This window comes from Erigeron canadensis, chromosome 4 (genome assembly GCF_010389155.1).
Source record: "Erigeron canadensis isolate Cc75 chromosome 4, C_canadensis_v1, whole genome shotgun sequence".
In the NCBI taxonomy this organism is placed as follows: Eukaryota; Viridiplantae; Streptophyta; class Magnoliopsida; order Asterales; family Asteraceae; genus Erigeron; species Erigeron canadensis.
The window spans coordinates 987,017-1,008,435 of NC_057764.1; the positions used below are offsets into that span (position 1 = coordinate 987,017).

The 21,419-nt window shown below is 34.1% G+C and overlaps 4 protein-coding genes across 5 annotated transcripts; 2 read left to right on the forward strand and 2 right to left on the reverse strand.

The window, feature by feature from the left end:
• Positions 1-302: 302 nt before the first annotated feature.
• LOC122597721 (nucleotide exchange factor SIL1) lies at positions 303-5,016 on the forward strand. Its single transcript, XM_043770287.1, has 8 exons — positions 303-523; positions 673-764; positions 2,428-2,578; positions 3,452-3,579; positions 3,726-3,884; positions 3,972-4,157; positions 4,480-4,686; positions 4,781-5,016. The coding sequence occupies exons 1-8, from the start codon at positions 358-360 to the stop codon at positions 4,799-4,801; spliced, it is 1,110 nt and encodes a 369-aa protein (XP_043626222.1). The 5' UTR covers positions 303-357; the 3' UTR covers positions 4,802-5,016.
• A 1,440-nt stretch (positions 5,017-6,456) lies between these two features.
• Positions 6,457-10,614, reverse strand: LOC122594892 (glyceraldehyde-3-phosphate dehydrogenase, cytosolic-like). The gene is made up of 12 exons (XM_043767190.1): positions 10,435-10,614; positions 10,333-10,365; positions 10,130-10,230; positions 9,072-9,187; positions 8,895-8,994; positions 8,280-8,426; positions 8,121-8,181; positions 7,926-8,023; positions 7,456-7,598; positions 7,234-7,317; positions 7,059-7,148; positions 6,457-6,662 (listed from the first exon to the last, which is right to left on the reverse strand). The coding sequence occupies exons 1-12, from the start codon at positions 10,436-10,438 to the stop codon at positions 6,614-6,616; spliced, it is 1,026 nt and encodes a 341-aa protein (XP_043623125.1). The 5' UTR covers positions 10,439-10,614; the 3' UTR covers positions 6,457-6,613.
• Positions 10,615-14,750: 4,136 nt separating this feature from the next.
• Positions 14,751-18,335, forward strand: LOC122596714 (protein WVD2-like 7). 2 transcript variants are annotated; one of them, XM_043769337.1, is made up of 9 exons: positions 14,751-14,966; positions 16,032-16,565; positions 16,647-16,910; positions 16,999-17,057; positions 17,134-17,205; positions 17,345-17,447; positions 17,534-17,605; positions 17,704-17,805; positions 17,999-18,335. In XM_043769337.1, the coding sequence occupies exons 1-9, from the start codon at positions 14,886-14,888 to the stop codon at positions 18,158-18,160; spliced, it is 1,449 nt and encodes a 482-aa protein (XP_043625272.1). In that variant the 5' UTR covers positions 14,751-14,885; the 3' UTR covers positions 18,161-18,335. The 2 variants fall into 2 exon arrangements, with proteins under 2 accessions (XP_043625272.1, XP_043625273.1); XM_043769338.1 differs by having other exon boundaries at positions 17,543-17,605.
• On the reverse strand, positions 18,331-20,779 carry LOC122596715 (two-component response regulator ORR26-like). Its single transcript, XM_043769339.1, has 4 exons — positions 20,698-20,779; positions 20,226-20,612; positions 20,065-20,141; positions 18,331-19,659 (listed from the first exon to the last, which is right to left on the reverse strand). The coding sequence occupies exons 1-4, from the start codon at positions 20,762-20,764 to the stop codon at positions 18,532-18,534; spliced, it is 1,659 nt and encodes a 552-aa protein (XP_043625274.1). The 5' UTR covers positions 20,765-20,779; the 3' UTR covers positions 18,331-18,531.
• Between the last annotated feature and the right edge of the window lie 640 nt (positions 20,780-21,419).

A 21,419-nucleotide genomic window follows, 5' to 3' on the forward strand; every position in this document is an offset into this window, starting at 1 on the left:
TTTTTTTTTAAGTATATTTTTACATTTTAATGTATAAGTTTTTTTTTTTCTATATATTAATTTCTATATTCAAAATGTTGTAAAACCTGTATTTGAGAAGTGTTAAAAATCTAGTTATTACAGTATAAATCTATAATCTATAATATGAAAATAATGAGAGGGAAATTGGAATTAGTCATTGAAGGATTGTGATTGGCTGAAACAACAAAAACTGATGTCATCCGTTTTTTTTTATTTTTTCTGTTATAAATACTCCATCTTGAGTTTTCATTTAGTTTTAAAATTTAAATTAATCAGTCGAATAAAAGCGAGTATTTCTTTTCCAGATAAACAAAAGTCAAAATCAAGTCAATAATAATGGCTGGACGGAAGCTAATGGCGGTTGCTTTTGTCTTGTTGGTGGTGGTGGTGGTAGCCGGAAAACCTGAAAACTATGATGAAGAAATATTGTTGAACAATAATAATAATAATGAACTTGACGGCGGATTTCCTTCTCTTGATGGGATGTTACACTGGGCTATAGGTATATCCTCCTATATCTATCTGTATCTATATACAATGTGAAAAAAAAATTTTTTTTGAAGGATTTTGTTATGCTTAAGTTGCAGCAGTAAAATGTTTGTACACCAAAATAATATATACAACATTTGGGATGATTGGATTGGATGGCAGGTAATTCGGATCCCGAAAAATTAGAAATAGAAGCTAAAGATATTGAGAAGTTATCAATAGATGAACTAAAAAGACGTCAAATGGAACTTAAGGTATTACAATCATCTTTATGCCATTTATTCTTGATATTATATGTATATCTATACTAGTCTTAATGCCCGTACGTTGTACAAATTGTTTACATATATTGTCTAGAAAAGTAACTAAGTAACTCCCAATGCCGTCTTTCACGGGTTTTGGGTCCCAAATACTGTCTTCGATGGTGTATGGAGGAGGTTGAGATGTAGACAGCCTTACCCCTACCAAAGGTAGATAGGCTGCTTTCAGGTTCTACCAAAGCAATGGCGGAGGGAGGGGAGGGACCAAGGGGTGCCCAGCCCCCCTCAATGGCCCAATTTCAATGTATTTTGTATAGCCCATTTCTAACAAAATTACTTTAAGCCCATATATGTTTTGATACTTTTTTAAACGTACTTACCAAGTAGATGAATACCTCAAAGCTTCACCATTCACAAATCTAGTTGGTCTCTCTTTGTTTTCTACTTGATTATGTAATTTCTTTTAAGTTATTGTACCAATTATTTTCTATTTTTTAATGAGTTCCTTTTAGTTTATTCAATCTAAAATGATGGTGTTTTTGAGAAATAAATTGTTTTAGTCTATACGTTTAGCAAATACGGAGTATAACTTTCCCTAGTCTTTTTTTATAATCGGTTGTGTTATCACAAGAAGGTCATTCGCAACCATCAAACTTACTTTTTGCAATAGTTACGTATTTATTTTGTACTAATCTGTAAGTTTTGACTTCTTTTGTCTATCTAATGCTAACACTTTGTTATGTTATTCTAATTATTTTCTTTGCGTATCATTTTATATAATGTAATCCCCCCTAACTCGAAATCCTAGCTCCGCCTCTGTACCAAAGGTAGAAAAGGACCTCCAGCCTTGCTGGGCATGAGGATCGAACCCATGACCTCTGTCTCCAAAGGCAAGGGCTCCAACCACTGATCCAACCCAGTTGGTTTTTGTTTACATATATTGTCCGATTATATATATATATATATACTGATCCAACCCAGTTGGTTTTTGTTTACATATATTGTCTGATTATATATGTATATATATATTTTAAGTTTAAGTTTAAGGTTTATGCATAGTTCCGGGGGACAAGTGTTTGACATTTTGATATATCCGGTTACCAAACTGTTTAGTGTATGTATAAGCAAGAGACTTTTTAAGATGGAGGTCATTACATTTTGGAAGTAGTCGCTTTGCGCATGGGTATTGGGTATTATTGTAGGGAGCGGGCTTGTAAGAGAGATAGATCTAAAGCTTTTTTTGAAGCCGAGAAATCATTGATTGTAATATTGGTCATTAGATATAGATACTTCTGGATTACTTCCTAATTGTTGCCTCCACATTTGTTACTCATCGCCTTTGTAGAGATATGTTGTATGCATCTAAACCTATGTTGGGCTATCACAAGCAGTTTCCTTTAATCTCACCGTCCTTATATATGTGCTCGTTTATTTTGAATAACCGTGGTGTTATTTACTTTGGCCTAGTGGCACCAAAGGTGTATATTAGGTGTCCTTAATGGTTGAGGGTTCAGTGAGGTCCTGCAAAAAGCTGTTTACTAGTCCAAGGGTTCAATTAGTCTCCACACTTGTGATTTTTTCTTGTTACTTTAAACACAATTACCATATTCTCATGACAGTTTTAGCTTTATTTATCATCTTTTTTTTGTACATTTAGGAACTGGTGGAGAAATTAGAAATGCCATCAGACGCCAAATTGATGAAAATTGCGATTGATGACTTGAGTAATTCATCTTTGAGTTTGGAAGACCATCAACGTGCATTAGAGGAACTTTTGATACTTGTTGAGGCCATCGATAATGCCAATGGTATGTTCCATTTAGTATGTTTGTCCTCTTGTCTAGGGTTTTGTTTAGATTGGATTTGGTTGCTTTGAACTCATAATGCATGGTTTATCACAGACTTCATGATTGTAGATGCATATTCTTTTTTAAAAAACAGAACATCTTAAACATGCTCCCATTTACTTCTGCTGAGAAATTGTTCTTAACTTACTGAAAATTATTTGCTTAATGTTAACTTGGATATCTCAAGGTCTTCATTGGATTAGGAAAAACTGAAATTTGTAAGCTTGAGGATTTCGGGTTGTTGGACATGCAGATAGACATTTTGAGGGTGTGCAGGGGCATGAAAATAATTTGGAACGTTTATCTCATTATTCAAAATTTTGGTTGCATGGGCATAAAAATATCACCAATGTTCAAGCTTGAGATTGATTGTCGCAACTATGAGTATTTTCTGATGTGCTCAACATCAAGTTTAAGTAGATAGTATGAGCTTGAGCCCAGTTGGATCAATTTTTGCCTAATAATTCATTTATGATTTTAATTTTTGAAATAGAGCTCAAACCAAAACTGTCGTCTGCGAGCCTCCTTTTCAACCCTAATTGACTGGCCAACGACTTAGATATATAAGATTTTTATGAAGTGTGTATGTGTGTATATATTTATGAGTTTCATTGAGCATAATTTGAAAAGACAATTGCCTCTAGAAAGCTGGCCTGGATTCTTTTGTATAAATTTCCTTTTTTTAATGAAATTGTGCCCTGTGCTATCAATAAACTTTCTTATCCATACTGTTCGGCTAAATCATTGATTCATGTATAACCCTCTGAACTACCTTTATTACCGTGTCTCGTTCATAATCAGTTTGTAAATGTCCCGTAAAATTATCTCCTTCAGACTTGCATAAAATGGGAGGTCTTTCTTTGGTTATTGGAGCACTTAGTAACTCAGATTCCAGAATAAGGACGACTTCTGCATGGATTGTTGGTAAAGCCAGTCAAAACAATCCTTTAGTTCAGAATCAGGTATGGATACTCATATCTTAATCATGACTCTGAAGGTCATTATGTGTTAGCTTATAGTCTATTACAAGTATTACTTATAGATACAACTTAACTTGTATCAGCAACTGTGGGTAATGCGTAAGTTCTGTATATGTGTGGATTTTTAGGTCCTTGAACTGGGAGCATTGCCGAAGCTAATGATGATGGTGAAATCTGGTATCATAGAGGAAGCCACAAAAGCACTGTATGCCGTTTCCGCAGTTATTAGAAACAACCAGAATGGTGTTGCATCCTTCTATTCAGAAGGTGGAGAGTCAATGTTCCAGGTAATAATATATAGGTGGAGAACGACAAACCCATTTTTAAAAGGCTTTTGCATAAATTATTAACTGGATCCTAAACTTGTTTTGTAGAGCATTTTGAGCAATGCCACTGCTGATGTTAGACTACAAAGGAGATCAGTGTCACTTATTGCTGATCTTGCTGAATATCAGTTAGAATACAGTAGCAAACTGGAGCTCCCTTTTCTCAGCAATTGTGCACTAGTGAGGCCAGTGATTGATTTGACAGCATCAGATGATCTAGATCTCCAAGAGAAGGTTGTATTTAGGTGCAAACATTTATTTATTTTTCTTTTATCTTGGATAGTTTGTGGAACATAATACGCATTTTGATCTTCACATACAAATATGACCTCGCTCATATCTATTTTTCCCTCTGCTATGCAAATATAGTTGGGGGATGTTAACCAGCCATTAGACTTTGACTAGATATGGGCTAGGGAATTCCGGCTTAACTCGATTACATTACATGAAAATAATAGTTTTTGTTTGATATGCTTTTTTCGTATTTGTCTTATGTATATCTTTATATTTTCTTTTCATGGCTTATGATTTTGGTTTTTGGTGAGACATCTTTCAGGTACTTCTTGCTGTTAAGAACCTTTTGCTGTTGAAGTCAACTGAGCGTCTTGTTGATGACGGATTCTGTGGATTAAAGGGGGCACTTGAAAGGATGAGACATCAATTGCAGCAGTTATCTCTGGAGGAAGATCATAGGGAGTATGCAATGGATGTTGAAAGCCTTTGCAAGGAAGTGAGTTCGATTTATAATGAAAAGCTTGACAAGGTACATTGAACTTAGCCCTGATCATATCAGTGTCGATAATTGCTGGTGGCAATGCAAACAATTTTACCAAGTTTGGTGAAAACTATTGTTGCAGGTGCTTCAGGTTTCGATATGATTTTGCTTTACTGGACATTGTAGTGACTAGAGTTTGTTGACACCTACAATTAATTTTGATACGCCGCAGTTTTGTTTAAAGAGGACTTGAGGGCAGAGTAACTTTAAAGGCTAGTTAATACTAATGTAGTCAAATGAATTCAAACTCAAGATTCTAATATGGGATTCTGGTATGTTTTGTATTGGAAACTGTATTTTATGATTGGTTTGTGGTTATATTTTTCGAACCTGAGGTCAATTAATAGAATCAAAATTAACGAGAATTAGACATATGAGATTGCTTTGTAACATTTGGGTAAATTATAGTATAAGATTGGGTTGAAGGTGAATATGGTAAACCAAAATACTTTTGGCTCTTTCAGATTTCAATATTTGGAAAAAATGCTAATAAAAACGGTAACAATATTGATCCTGTCAAAAATGAAATATAAAAAGTGAGATCTAGATAAGTAGATAGTTCTCTATCAATGTTATAATAGGAAAGTGGGAAATGTTCATGAACAAATTATCGAATGTTTACCAAGTTTCATTGAACTAAAACGAATGGTTTTTTTGAATGTTTACTAACCCCACACACACACACAACATATATGTGGTGTTGGTTACTTGTTTACGATTGTCAAGTTATGAATGTCGAATTTTAAAATTTAGACACCATCAATCATTAATAGAATCATGCATTTTATTAGATCTTTTTGCTTATGAATTTATTGTTAAAATCGACATATTCCATCTTCAAATTGTAAAAAAAGTTTTGGAGCAATTTTTTTAGTAGTATACGTGGCATTGATATTGCCGGATTTCATCTAAACCTGGCAATGCCACTGGGGTTTCATTCTACATGTTACAGACAAGTTGGTTAGTTATTACCCACATGCCACATCAACTAAAGCGACAATGGTAGTGCCGTTTTCTGACCTTGTTTCCGGTACCCAGCAATGCGGTTTAAGCTTCAACTTTTTCACTATTTATCAGACTTTCACTGTTGGTGTAAAGAATACACATAAGAATAAGTAAACCCGGCAATTGGATAGTGGTTTATTGTTGAGCTTTTTTCTCTTCAAGTACTTTGATCAGACCCATTGAAGTACTATGGTTTATTTTCTTGGAGACAAGAGCACAACTTTTTTTTATTTTGTTGGAGTCGAGAGCCCAACTTTTTATCAGACTCCAGTACACAAGTTGGAGAAGAGTCCATCTGATGTAAGAGATGAGCCGCTTGATAATTTCAAGTCGTGGATTAGATCAATATCTTTTTTTGGGTTGTGAATTGTGTGAAAGTAGGATACTCCAAATTCTAAAGTCAAAGTTTTATAAAACGTTCTTGGTAGAAAAAAAATTGAATGAAAGATCCCACTAGGCACATGGGTTATTTCTACTTTGGAAGAACCCTTTCTCGTTATTTTCTTTGGCTTATATAGATTCTTCGTTTATTCTCTTTGGCTTATATAGATTCTTAACAAGAACAGTGAAAAAGTCAGAAAAAAGCTTAAAACCAGCATTGGCATTGCGAGAGTAAAAATAGTCAAAAACTGGCACTCCTATTGCCAGGTTCAGCTGATGTGAATGACTGGCCACTTGGCCTGTAAGAATAGCACTACCGGAGTACCGGGTTTAGGTGATTCGGCACAAATACAATTAAGAAAAGCAAACAGATACAAAAATATTAATTCTTTTCCCCCAACAAGCTATTTCAAAATCCAAAATACTTGCAAAAAAATAGGGTCTTAAAATTCCTTGTTATTTCAAATTTAACAGAAAAAGACTGATGAAATCCTTCATTCAACAATGATCTCTATCTAGCGAACGTCTTCTATGCTTCAACAGATGCAATGTGGCAAATGAGGTCAATAACACGAGAACTGAAAAGGTTAAAACCAAACATCATGGACATATGGCAATAAATATTACGAGTAATTAAGGTGGCATTTCATACTCAGACTCATAAGTCATAAGTGAATGGATCCAAGGTTTGTTCTATTTTTACAGGTCAAAAAGTGATCTCAATTCCAAAAGTGTATTTAATGTAAATAAATTTCGTCATAAATCTTTCTATTCATATAATCAATGTATCAATTAAACAATATACTCCTGAGATGTTTCAATTCACACCAAAAATGTTTTTGACCCAAAACTGTTTTTGACCCATTACAGACAACCCACCCACTCACTCTTTTTGCCACACTTTTATACAAGTATATGTAGATTCAGATGTATACAGAAGTACGTTGTAACAGATGTACATATGATGTAAGTACCTGTATCCCCATTCATTGTCGTACCAGGAGACAAGCTTCACAAAGTTATCATTCAAGGCAATTCCAGCCTTGGCGTCGAAGATGCTTGACCTGTATGCGAGAAAAAATATGAAAAACTAGGACACAAGATGACTGGATGACTGTTTTTAAATGTGAAATCTCATTCAATGTTCACCTGCTGTCACCAACAAAATCTGTAGATACAAGATCTTCATCAGCGTATCCCAAGATACCCTTGAGCTTGCCTTCTGATTCCTCCCTGGTTAATCAAAGAAAAGTTGTGAGTGGGGCATCATAAGAAAACAACTAATAGACATTTGAATTCAGATTTATAACACACAGAAGAATAAATATTGGGACTCGGAAGAACATGGAAAAGAACTTGAAATAAACTCACTTAATAGCAGCCTTGATCTGATCATAAGTAGCCTTTTTCTCTAGTCTCACAGTTAGGTCCACAACTGAAACATCCACAGTCGGCACACGGAAGGCCATTCCGGTCAATTTGCCATTAAGAGCTGGCAACACTTTACCAACAGCCTACATGAATAGAAACAGTTAGAATGGAACCATGTAGATAGAAAAAATCACAGGTCTTCTGTTTATCGATAAAATGTTAAATTAAATAAATAAATTGTGTTCTGCTCATGTATTTCTCTAATTTTAACTTGCTTACCAAAGAAGTTCATACATTTTAGTAAAAACAGTTCGATGATTCCACATAAAATTCAAAAGAATGTGTTTACATATATCAGATATGACTATATATATTTTAATAGTCAGCCTGAATTATTTCAAGACGTCAATCCAACATGTTTGGGAAACTTAGTAACACATACAAATTCATCTTCTAAACCAAAGGTTTACCTTAGCAGCACCAGTACTACTGGGAATGATGTTGAAAGAGGCAGCTCTTCCACCTCTCCAATCCTTCATTGATGGTCCATCAACGGTCTTTTGAGTGGCTGAAATAAAATTAAATTAATATTAAACATGTTTTACCATAAACTAAGGTAACATAATGATCCATCTAAGTACTTAATCAATTAAGATTGCTCATACCGGTCATAGCATGCACTGTTGTCATAAGACCCTCAACGATACCAAACCTATCGTTGATAACCTGAAAAATATACATACAGGAGGCACAAAATCTGAATCAGATTTGTTTGGTGGAAAGAAAACTACCATAATATCACAAATGCAATGATGATCATTGACCTTAGCCAAGGGAGCAAGGCAGTTAGTTGTGCAGCTAGCATTTGAAACAATGTTAAGCTCAGGTTTGTATTCCTTCTCATTGACACCCATGACAAACATAGGGGCGTCTTTGCTGGGAGCAGAGATGATGACCTTCTTAGCTCCACCCTAGAATAACAAAACCAACCTGAATCAGTCCATGTTATCACTCATATGTGAAAGTCTTAAATCAACATTAGAAGCCCCTTGCACATAGAAAGGAGTTAGATCAACTAAAGTGCAGTGAAGTGAAGTCGCCAAAACCCTATGTTCAGTAATTTAGATCAAGCAAACCAGATTATCTATACCCCCTTATAAAGAGAATTAGGATTGAGAAATTAAGCATATTTTTTCTTCCTAAATTACCCCTACTTAAACATAAAATCCTTATATACCCTCCTTTAATTTCCCCCATTTTCTCTAATCATTAGACACTCTCGTTGACCTTCTATCACCCGCCACCCTCATTCTCCACCACCTCCCCCGATCTCCACCACCGCCCTTCATCTCCAACGCCGCCGCAACACGCGGGAACTATGCTCGTAAAGTAAAATAACTGAAGCTGGGTACAAGTAAAAAACAAAGATAGAATTGGACCTTCAAATGAGCAGCAGCCTTGTCCTTGTCTGTGAACACTCCAGTGGACTCGACCACAAAGTCAGCCCCAGCTTCAGCCCATGGGATCTCTTCTGGGTTCCTAAATGGAAAATGTAGATGAAAAACTATAGTAATTAAATTGATTAAAAGATCCAGACTGTATAGCTCGAACCTTACCTGATCCCAAAAACAGCAACTGGCTTCTCACCAAAAAGAAGGGTCTTCTCATCCTTGACCTTAAGCTCATGATGTTTCCATTGACCATGAACAGTGTCATACTTAAACATGTACGTCTGCCAAGTACAATAACCGTTAAGTTAAATATTTGATTTATACTATGTAATTAACACGCATACATCTGAGATCTAACCCCAAATGAATCTGAATAATTGCACCGCAAAATACACTTCCACACATCGCAAGTTGGTATTAAAAGAAATTTCAGTGGAGACAACCTCAAACAAAATAATTTCAATCATTAATTTGTTTACTAATTTAAATGCAGTACATCTAGTATCACATCTATTCTTGTTATATGTCCAAATAATTTTCCTTGGTGAGAGAGCTATAGACTTTCAAATAAACTTGATCTCCACAAAAATAATATGCTAGACTTAAATCCCTTTTAACTCGTCACAAGATATCAAAAATCCAAACAAACCTTATTTATAAGAAATTAACAAATGCATCATTTTCTGTCTCTGGTTAACCAAATTCAAGATCAGATTTCTAAAATCGAAAAACCAAATACAAAACCCCAAACTTCAGTCTACTCGGTAGTGACGAATGTTGGTGCCAACGATTAGCATTTCTAACACATAAACAAATACTATACCTATATTATTAGCTGATAACTTAAAAAAAAAAAAACTAGTATATACACTAATTGAACACAAACAGCCAGGCGGCAGCAGAATTTTTTTCGAGGGCCAAAAAAAAAAACCCTATCATGTCAAACCCATGGATCGAAAGTCGAAACTAAACTGATCTTTGTATGAAAAAAATTGAAGTTTAATAACCTTTATCGGGCCATTTCAACAGGATCAAACAATGTAAATTATTCTATGAAAAGTATATTAAATTTGATTAAATATTAATACAAGGAGCACGAAATTTGAGCCTTAGCAACATTAACTTATCAAAATTTATAAAGTTATAAATGCCAAACTAGAGAACTTAATATGTTTTAAATCTTAATTAAAATGTAGTAAAACACGTGTCGAAGGGGTAGGTACCATGTAGTCAGTGGTAATGAAAGGATCATTAACGGCAACGAGCTCAACATCATCTCTTTGCAGTGCTACTCTCGCTACTAATCTTCCGATTCTTCCAAATCCTATTTTTTCATTCCCATTCCATTACATTTTATCAAATATAAATACATACATATACAATTCAAATATAATATTATATATTGGATCAAGTTAAAAGCAAGTACCGTTGATTCCGATCTTAATCTTCTTATCAGATCCTGCAATTTATATACACATCAGAAGATTAAAGAATGTAATAATAAATAAACTTTAGATTAATTGATTACCCATGGTTGTCTTTAGGGTTTTTGGACAGAGATAAAAAATGAGAGTAGAGTAATTATTAAATTTTGGGAGTCGGGAGTATATATATAGTGATTAGCGACGGATTAACCGAGGTTTGTATGGGTGTGTCACATGGGTTATTTTTAAGTGGTGATTTGGATCTCTATTTTAGAACCGATTGGATCGATCGGGGATGAAAATAAATATGAAATTTATATACATAAAATTATTTATTTATGGAATTGATGTTCACATTATTATTATTATTATTATTATTATTATTATTATTATTATTATTATTGTATCTTCTAGAATTTTGTTATGAGATCGTTTCTTCGTAACATGGGGGATAATCTAGGTTTAATATGGTCTATATCTTTACCTTTCATATTTTGTGAAAAACCGAATGAATACATTGTTATTCTAAATACTCACACTATATGGTGAACATGTTGCTAGAGGCGGCATGATGGTGGCATCGACGGGTAACAATGGTGGCAGCGGGTAATGTTGGTTAGTGATGTAAAAGAAGTAATCTAATTATTTTAAGATTTAAGGGATATATATTGTTATCAATTTTATTAAGGGTTTAATGCTATGAAATACAATAAACTATGACCGAAAAGTTATAGTGTGCACGAACTAACGATTTCTTTTATTCTATGGCGGAAACCTGCTAAAAAGTTCTATAACATTTAAAATTGACCTGATATAAAGGTAGCCGGTTACCACCTTTGAATTTTCCTTTTTGACTGCTTATTTTTTATATTATGTGGAATAATATATTTATAAAAAAACAAGAAAAGTGCTACCTTGTGCTGTGAAACTTGATTGACCGTTGACCAAGATGCATCTTCCGACCATACTTGACGGTGACAAAGATTTATCCAATAACTCTCATTGAAAATTTATAACCCCTTAATCTCTAAATCCCTTAACCCCCAAATCCATAAATCAAGAAAATCCCCAAACCCCTAAAATCCATAAAACCCCCAATTTCCTAAAATCACAAAATCTATAATTTCCAACAGACAAAGATTTGGGAAAGAAGAAAAGACGGCGACGACCATACACGAAAGGATGAAGACGATGAAGGCTGGATCAAGGTTAATCGTTGTGGTGGTAGGGAGTTGGTGGTTCTCGATGGAGGTGGCCGATGGGGTAAGTGAAGTGTGGTGGTAGAGTTGGTGGCTGGTTGTAGTGATCATTTTTGTTAGGATGGCGTTTGGAGTCTGGTTACAGGTGTATGATAATTATAATTATATATAAATAAGGATTTATCGGTGCCACATAAGCCAAAAAAGATTTTTGTCCACTATAACATGTTTAGCCATTTTCCTGCCATAGAATAAAGAAAATAGTTAGTTCGTGCACACTATAACTTTTCGGTCATAGTTTATTGCATTCCGTAGCACTAAACCCTTTTATTAAGGGTATATTGAATATTCAATAAACTCATGAATAATGTAAATTATATTAGCAAGGGCATATTGGGTGTTTCTTTATATAAGAATAAAATAAAAAATAAAAAATGTTTGTTCTAGCTAACAAGAAATATTACCTATCTTTTGTAACATTTTCATTACTGAATTTATCATAAGACTCCAATCGATGAAATCAAGGCTGTTAAACTTAAGATCATATGTGTAGTTGTAACGTTTGATTTTTTAAAATCACAAGCCTCGTCAGTTTTATACTTTGAAAAGAAAGATTTCTTCAACCACCATATTGATTTATGTCTTCATGAAAAATGATATGTCAATAATTTATTATTCTGACGATTATGAGTTGCAACCAACTGTAAGATGTTACAACTGTTCAAATGGTGTTGAATATACCAAACATATATTTCCTGAATGCAAGCTGGTTATAGAGAAAGATGCCTCTTGCATGCGTGGCTGGATCTAGAAGTACCAGATGACACCCCGAATCGTTTCTTTCTTAGAGTGACAATCTTAAAATCCCAGTCAAAAATCGTTATAAACTTGAGGCTATTCTCTTCACAATGATGTTCACGAGCACTGGCGTACCTACGTACAAGTTAGCGTATGCAAATGCATACCCTTAAAGACCTACAAATAGTGTTAGTACTTTAAATTTTATATATATTTCAAGATACATCTTAACAATGCATATCCTTGAATAAAATATTGCATACCCACTTTCTTTTATTGACTCTCTCACTGACTTTGTGGTAAAATTTTAAGATAAATACTCTTATTTAATTGAATGTTAAAACTTTGTAAATTTGGGTCTCAGTTTTATTACTATTGATTATCCAATAAGTGCTAGTAAGCATATGATATTCTTTTTTAGTTTATGATTTAACATTTTATAATTTAGGATTTTTAATAGATTTTGAAGTAGGTTTATATTTAAGGATAAGTTTTCTCTTACCTTTTAGTGATCCATTAATACGATAATACTAAACTAAAGTTTCATTTGTAGAAAGCAAATCATTATCGATAAAATTTTGTTTAACGACTAATTATCCTCCTAATGGAGCTCTAAACATCCAAAACTACCAACCTCCCCCCCTCCCCCCAACCCAATTGGTGTAGCCGCGTAGGGCCAATAATATGTGGTATATGGATCACCACACCCTTTAAAAAATGCATACCCTATCCCGACTTTCTGAATCCGCCACTGTTCACGAGAGTAGCAAAGAGATATTCAACTTTATCATTTCTCTATCTTATCTTTGGATCCATCATCAGGACAGGAAAGACACTTTTTCATGGGAATCTTGGAATGCGAGACCCATTGCTATTTGATTTTCGGTTTCTTGTTTGTTTGATGTGTCTTGTTTCCTTAGAACTTGTATGAAGTCGTACCAACACACCATGAAGTGAAAACCGGTGACTCGGCCTTCATTGATGGGGTTTTTCCTTACATCTTAGGTTCTCTTGTAATTGGCGTAAGTTTTTTTCAACCCTTTTACGACCTTTGCAGTTAAAGTTCTGGGTTGGTGCTATAATGTGTACTTTTTGTTGTATTTCTAGACTTTGTAATCGTGACCTCTAGCGACTTGCTAGTGATTGTTTATTATTGATAAATATAATTCTTTTGCCGTTCGAAAAAAATGTAACAGATAATGATGGATCAACTTCAATGTGGAAGAGGGTTTCTATCAACAATTTGTGCAACTGTGCTAACAACACGTGAGTTAAATTATAAGAAATGAAAGATCAAGGTGTGAAGAAATGTAAATATAATCACATGGAAGATTCATGACCCCAATGTTAAGTTAGATATGGAAGATTGGAAGACATGAAATATTAATACGTGTAGAAATGAAAATAATTTTATATTTCTCACATAAAACTAGATTTTCTTACATGCTGTAACATATACTTTGGTAACAAGATAGGACTCATATGGGATGAATCGATGGGTATCCAATTATGATATTGAGGCTAGGGTTCTTTCCATTACCCTATACTTTAGTAACTAACAAGGTATGTATCTTGAAGATATTTCATTTTACGTTTTGGCTTGTGTTCTAGTCATATCTTTATTATTGTTTTGTATATTATTCTCAAATTTGTATCTATCAAAATTTTCTTTTATAGCTATATTTAATTTTATGTTGATGATTTATTTGGTCTTTAATAACCATGACACGTGGTTCGGACAACACACAAGCATTTTACTAGTTGTTTTTGGCTTGTGAGATCAAAATATCCTAATTAATGCAACAACCTATAAGGATTTAAGTTATTGTGTTTTTTATTAGAACCTTAATCAAAATTGAAAAGAAAAGTAACTTTTATCGAAGCTTTTAATATAAATACTTAAATTTACTTTTACAGGTTATTTATTCAATTGTTACCGGACATTGATGTTTTTAACTTTATAATATCATTTTATTCAAAGAAAAATCCGATTAGAAGTTTATAATATTACGAGATCATAATATATGAATTATGACTAGTTTTTATTACTTTATTAGGCTATACAATCGAAAAAAGTAAAGATTTAATATATAGATTTTAATTACCACCAACGAACAAATACACAAATCTTTTGTTAAGGGGCAGAGTTTTATCTCAGTTATATGTTGTGCCTTTAGACAGTTTAATTGAGTTTTTTTCTTCTACAAGATATTGTGGGCGAGGATGCTAACAAATCCGGTTAAGACAATGTAAACTAGATCTGGTTAAAACAATATAAGAAAAATAAAAATTTTAATTCCCATGATATGATAATTAACAGTCTATGCATAAATATAGCCGTTGTGATATGAGTGGGACCCGCAACAAAATCTTCCTAATCCCAAATGAAAACCAGAAAATCAAAACTAGACGTTGGAGGGAGATTCTCAACCGCCTTCATAACACACACTTTTCTTCACTAAAATTTTTCATAAAAACCACCAATCTTTTTTCTTATTATTACCAAGAAATTAAACCCAAGATATACATTAAACTTCGCAGAAAAGAGTTTACAAGAAATGGGTGAAGCAGCAGCAGCATCACCTTGTTTAATGCGTTCGATTTCTCATCCATTATTCGCTTCTTGCGAGTTTAAAGAGGTTATTTTTTTTCCTTGAAATTTATACATTTTATTATCGAAAAGTTTAATTTGTTGGAAAATTGTTTCTGGGTTTATATGGGGTTTGGATTATATGTATCTTAAGCCTTAAATTTAACTTCTTGCATTAGTTTTATATGTTTCTTGAAAATTATTTGTTATGTTATAGATTCTGTATCTATACTTATTTTTCTAGATCTAAATTTCTAATTTTTAATAGGTTTTTAGGGTGTTCTTGGCTTTAATTACTTGGTTCTAATATTTCTTTGACTTGTAAATTGGGATTTTCTATTATCAATTTATTTTATTTGTAAACTTAATTTTCTTGATCAAAAACCCTAATTTTTTTTGTTTGATTTATAGGATTTATTTGCTTTTATGAATTACTGGGTTTTTAATATTTTATCTGAATCCTAATTATGGATTTTGATTGGGGTTTTATTGGTTTTTAATATTTATTTCAATCCTAATTTGAACCCTAATTATGATCGATTAATACGCATAAAATAACTTGCCCCTGATGGTTAGTTTCTTGAAATGTCAGGGTTAGGATCAAGATTATTAAAAATGTGATTTTTTTCAGGACTTCTGTCTTAAAAAGTCCAAATTTGACTCATTAGAGTCAAATATCATGATTAAATATTGTTTATATCTGGAATCTTTTACTTAAACTTCAGATTCTGGTATTGATGGTTGTCTAGTTTTCTTGAAATTTATGTTTTATCAAGTTTACGTATGTGTACTTGTCGAATATGCCATGTTTATCAACAATATATGTAATAAAAGACTTCAGAGAGTCAAAATTATGACTAAGAGAGTCAAATATCCCAAGAGAATATGTGTTTCTTTGCCTAAATTTAAGTTGCTGGCTTTGGATTGAGATTCTGCATGTATGGTTTCTTTTCTTGAACATGTCATCTTCTTGCTTACCTTATGAATGCCAGCCCAAAAAAGTCAAACATTTTTTACCTTTATAAGGGTCAAAGGAGTCCTTTTCTAACTTTCGTGTTACTTCTGATTATATTGCTATCTAAAACCTGAAAAATAAATAAATTATGTGCAACAGGGAGACCCCCTCCGAGCTTTAACGACATCGGTTTCATTCGGGCGGTTTATGACCGAACCATTGAATTGGGAAAAATGGTCTTCGTTTTCTCACAATCGGATTCTAGAGGATGTTAAAAAGTACTCTAGACCTGGTGCAGTTGCAGAGAAGAAAGCTTTCTTTGAGGCACATTATAAGAACTTTGCAGCCAAAAAAGCTGCAAATTCTCCTCAAAAAGAAAACCAAGTTCCTAATTACCCCCCTCCTCTACCATATACTACAGCCAACATTAATCCTATTGCTATCTCGAAAGCATATTCTTCCAATGATGACACGCAAGAAAATGAGTTAGCAATGCTTATTGATGGTCCCCATATTGATGAAAGCATGCCGAGTAGCATAGGGGTGGAATCGGAAATAGCATCAAACGAAGATGTTGGCTCAAGTAGTACTAATTTAGATTTATCAGAAATCAGTAATGATGATAACATCTCGAGTACAGGCCAGGTGGAAGAGGAAATAACACTTTTTGAGAATAAGAAAATACACATCAAGGTATGCCCACGGATTTTGAGATTTATTAATGCTCTGATGATAAGTTACAAGGTTTTAATGTTCAGACGATGTTGCTTATAGGATGCTGCTGATAGTGATAAATTATCAAGGCTGGCGAAACCTGAGATTTCATTGCTTAATTCTTCGAGTGAATATGAAGAATACAAGAAGCTTGAAAGTCCTCCTAAAGAACTGGCTCCTGAAATTGTCCCCAAGAAGACTGTAACAGATGTGATGGAGAGAAAGAGATCAGCTCTACAATCCCTTCATTTATCAATGAACTTTTCTCCTGCTCGAAACAAGAATGGGACCTCAAAAACTTTAAGTAAACATAAAGCAACCAAGGTACCTCAACTTTCTTTCTTTCAACTTTCTTTCAGTATCATATCATTGCAATCATTGTACGGGTTAATCATTTCTGTTTGATTTGCAGGTCTCAGAGAATGAGGTAAAGAAAAGTTCTCAGGTACTCCCAAAACCAGAAAGCAAAAGGTAATTGACTCTAAATTCTAGAGAAGTATGAAAAGAAGGCAATTTGAATGTACAATAAGTTACTATGGTTTTGCAGGTCTAAACCGGTTATTGGTTGTTCGACCAATGGAAGCAGAAAAGTTGCGTTGAAGTCCCTTTCAACAAAGTAGTAAGAACCTGCTAATTTTTCTTTTTATATATCATATAACCAAAGAGAAAGAGGTCTAAAATTTTTGTTTATAGATCATATGTATTCATCAATGTTTACATGTTATGTGTCCTAATAACTTTTAAAAATATTGCATCAGCCATTTAGTAGCACCAAATGCATGTACAAAGAAACCAAAGCCCACAACTGTACCTTCAACTTTTAGTTTCAAATGTGACGAAAGAGCAGCAAAACGTAAAGAGGTAAGTCTAGATTTCATATGACTACTACATACACATTCTCTCATGTTCTTGATGTTTTCTTCTCATGTTTTTTTGCTTCACTATAGTACTTTCAGAAGCTAGAACAAAAGTGCAAAGTCAATGAGACACAAACCATTCAGCTTCAACCAAAATTGAAGGTTTATATTCACCTAATTTGATATGTTCATGGGTACTTTTCAATTATTACTGAACCGTCTAGAATAAACTTCAGATAATCCATGTTCTTCTTCTACAGGATAAAACAAGGAGTGAAAATAATAGGTTGCGCTGTAGCACTGCTCTAGAAGCCAAAGCAAGTACAAGTGAAACAAAAGCGCAAAGTAATAACACACAGAAGGTAAGCTAATACTCTCTACCTGTCAGGATTTGAGTATCAGTTTACTTTATGTATGTGGCAAAGATGCCCAACCCATTACCAATTGAGCTGCACGCCATTGGCTCATTTTGATCTATATGCCTTTATGATAAAACAAATAAATTAGGGCAAGAAGTAGAGTGAATGCTTAAAGATTATGTTCTTTGTCATGCAGGTTCCACCAAAAACTGGAAGGAAGCCAACTCAGGATACTTGTTTTCGATCTCCTTGGAAATCATCATCCAAGCCAAAGAATTTTATAGAAATAAATAAGAAAAAACTAAGTAGTTTTATGGCTTGTCTGCCAGCTAAGAAAATGCAAGATTCAATAGGTTAGGTTAGGACGTTGGATGCATAATGCAGCTAAGAAGTACAGTGCTGCAATGCTGTTTGTTGATTGCTTCTTTCAACATCATTCAATAAGGGTTAGATGTTGTAATAATCTTTAATACAGTTTTTGTATTCAAGTAAAAAGTATTATTCTATCTTTTAAGAAACAAGCTTCTATTTAATCTGTGTTGCAAAGGATCAATGTATGTACCCAAACAAAATAGTCTCTCCTTTGTCGGTGTAGCATGCCTCTACTTTTGTTGAAGAAGATCCTTTAGCCCACTCAATGTTTCAAGCTTTTGATATTCTTGAATGCATATAACGGGCGATAACAAATAGCATAACTACCAAGTTTCTTATGGTGATAAAGTCGAAAGGTCAGGCTATAAACAGGCCTTGATATATTACTGGATATTCCAATGAGTCAGGGGGGTACTCATAGTCGAACCTTAGTGCATCGTATAAGTTTGAAGAATCAGTAATGAACTCTGGATCATTACACTCTGGTAATCCCTTGTTTTGCATGTCAAGATATGTTGAAGAGCAATGTTGACCTTGAAGTGAAAAAGGTGACAATTCCAGATTATCTATGGAACTTTGTTCTAAACTTTGATCATCTTTCATACTCCATGTTGAACTGGTGACTGGATCAGGTGGCTGGAAGCTTGGCATAACATTCTGGGATAACACAGAGTAGGTGCTTGAGTTAGCCGGTTTGTGTCTTCCTTTACTGAAAGGTGATCCATGGGCAATGGACTGCACCTGTTGATCATCTTTCACACCCCATGTTGAACTGGCGACGGGATTAGGTGATTCATTGCTAGGCATACGGTTCTGGGATAATGCAGAGTAGGAGCTTGAGTTGTCCTGCTCCTCTCTTTCTTTACTGAAAGGGGGTACATGGGCAATGGTCTGCACTTGTTGATCATCTTTCATACTCCACGTTGAACTGGTAACGGGATCAGGTGATTGGAAGCCCCGCATAAGGTTCTGGGATAATGCAGAGTATGAGGCTGCGTTAGCCGGTTTGTCTCTTTCTTTACTGAACGGTGGTCCATGGGGAATGGACTGCATCTGTTGAGTTGGCAGTCCAAGCTTATTGAGGCCATTTTGTGCCTGAAAGTTTGGATTGTGTTCATGTTTGAACTGAATTTCCGTAAAACCTCCATTCCAAGAGCACTGAGTTGGCAATATGGAATTAAATGTGGAGTACTGAGCTGTGCCGAAAGATTGGTTAATTCCGTTGTTTACAATGTTGGCTGCATACCCAGTCAATACTTTCTTGGGTTCTATCGTCTGCAATGGAGGAGTACCTTTCACATCAACTTCATGGATTCTAGTGTTGGCGGGCGTGTGATAGCTAACGACGGCTTCCTTTTGTTGCATCTGTGAAGGATCTGTAGGTTCTCCAGCTGCATCTCTTGGAGAAAAATCTGGGTGCTTTAGTCCACTGGATGAGGTTTTAAGATCATCTTTCTGTAACCGAGTTAAGTAGAGACGATATTTCTGCACTATTTAAAGACACTTTATGAGAGATCTAATTGTCAATCAGTTTATTGTAGCGGGTCAAATGGGTAAAACATACAAAAATATTTTAAAATAAGATGGATCAAATAAGTTAAATTAAAGGATCTATACTATTATATATTTATTGTAAGTAATATATTTTGTAATCATATTTTACATCAAATTATTTACAAAGTTTTAAAAATGAAAAAAAAGAAGATGCTCTATGGTTGGCCCTACCCAGCCCGTTGCATCTCGCCCTGAACCGATTTTATCCTATTACCCAACTCGCCTGACCCATTCATTTTGTCATCTGTATTTTGATCGAAAGAACTTTATCCCCTTCAAAAGAAAGAAAAACAAGTATATAAAGAATACATAAATGGCAAGAATTGGAGAAACTACCTGCAAGTGACTTGCAACATTCTCTCTGGTTAACCATGGCACATTCATGAGATCAAGTATCTTCTTAGGACCAACTTCTGCCATAAAAAAGCAAAACCATAAAAATAGAAATTTTCTTTCGTAATTGAAAAGCTGAGAGAAGGAAGTATGTGATGACTCACTTTCAAAACCGATAAGATTCACAGCTCTAACGAATTTCTGATGAAGATCCACGGTCCAAACAACTCTTGCTTTCTTGAGAGAAGAATGATCGGCAAAGTCTTTGTCATCATACTTATAGTCAGCATCTTTCCTTTTCTTACCTGGCGTCATGTCACCACCATTAAGCATGTAGCCATCATCAGAATGTTCAGATACATTTCTCATCATTAGAATCTCTTCAAGGCCTTCATGACTTTCAGTATCTCTCACCTCATGTATCTTTTTCCTGTAAACATGTTGCCATATGTTTCTGAGTTCCTTCATTCGAATTGGCTTCAGTAGATAATCACATGCCCCGTGTTGGACACCTCTCATAACTCTGCTTGTTTCTCCATCAACAGACATCACTGCATACAGTTCATTAATAACTCAATATATATATGTATATATGTATCTCGTAATATATGCATACATTAGCTAAAACAAACTGACTTATGACAGGAAGATCCATCTCAAGTCCAACATGCTCCAGAAGCTTGAAACCATCCATATCAGGCATGTTAACATCACTTATTACAATGTCAAACCCATCTTTTCGTTCACGAAGCAGGTCAAGAGCCTCTATAGCTAGTGCACATGTAGTAACTGATATAAAAAAAAAAAAAACAATGATGTAGAATAAATGTGCAAAGCTTATAACCCCAATATATATCAAGTATTTATATATTACAATTGACGCCTTATATTTAAGTTTTTATTAAGAACACCATTTAGCCTATCATATCAATTTCTGTTGACCTTTTTTAGAATTAACAATACTTAATCTTCTGTATACATTGCCTAATCCATTTTATGACACACATAATTCCCTCAAATTACCCATATGGTACTTGAACTTTCGTCTACATATACAGTCATCAAAGTTCAAAATTTATGTTCTAATATGCTATGCAAACTTTTCCTGTACATATATGATAAAGTTTTGATGATATCTCGTGGAGCACCACGTTTTTGATAATCATATGTGTAAAAATAAATTCACATACCGTATTGAAAGATTAATCGAAACTTTAATGATCATATGTGTAAAACAAAAGGTTATGTACCATATGGGTAATTTGAAGAAAGAATACATGTCATTTCTATCACTTTAAGTGTTGAAACCTTCTTGAAGTTAACTAACAAAATAATCTTACTTCAAATTAACTAGATCC

Bases quoted from the DNA above. Each gene is read 5' to 3' on its own strand.
- LOC122597721 (XM_043770287.1), top strand. From the start codon at position 358: ATGGCTGGACGGAAGCTAATGGCGGTTGCTTTTGTCTTGTTGGTGGTG. The intron at 3,885-3,971 runs GTAATAATATAT...CTTGTTTTGTAG, and splicing joins GTGGAGAGTCAATGTTCCAG to AGCATTTTGAGCAATGCCAC. The intron at 4,687-4,780 runs GTACATTGAACT...CTATTGTTGCAG, and splicing joins ATAATGAAAAGCTTGACAAG to GTGCTTCAGGTTTCGATATG.
- LOC122594892 (XM_043767190.1), bottom strand. The intron at 10,231-10,332 runs GTACTTGCTTTT...ATGAAAAAATAG, and splicing joins GATTAAGATCGGAATCAACG to GATTTGGAAGAATCGGAAGA. The intron at 7,599-7,925 runs GTAAACCTTTGG...CTATTCATGTAG, and splicing joins GTAGTACTGGTGCTGCTAAG to GCTGTTGGTAAAGTGTTGCC.
- LOC122596714 (XM_043769337.1), top strand. From the start codon at position 14,886: ATGGGTGAAGCAGCAGCAGCATCACCTTGTTTAATGCGTTCGATTTCT. The intron at 17,058-17,133 runs GTAATTGACTCT...ATGGTTTTGCAG, and splicing joins CCAAAACCAGAAAGCAAAAG to GTCTAAACCGGTTATTGGTT. The intron at 17,806-17,998 runs GTAAGCTAATAC...TTTGTCATGCAG, and splicing joins AAAGTAATAACACACAGAAG to GTTCCACCAAAAACTGGAAG.
- LOC122596715 (XM_043769339.1), bottom strand. From the start codon at position 20,764: ATGCCTGATATGGATGGTTTCAAGCTTCTGGAGCATGTTGGACTTGAG. The intron at 20,613-20,697 runs GTCAGTTTGTTT...AACTGTATGCAG, and splicing joins GATGGATCTTCCTGTCATAA to TGATGTCTGTTGATGGAGAA. The intron at 19,660-20,064 runs GTAGTTTCTCCA...TAAATAGTGCAG, and splicing joins ATGTTGCAAGTCACTTGCAG to AAATATCGTCTCTACTTAAC.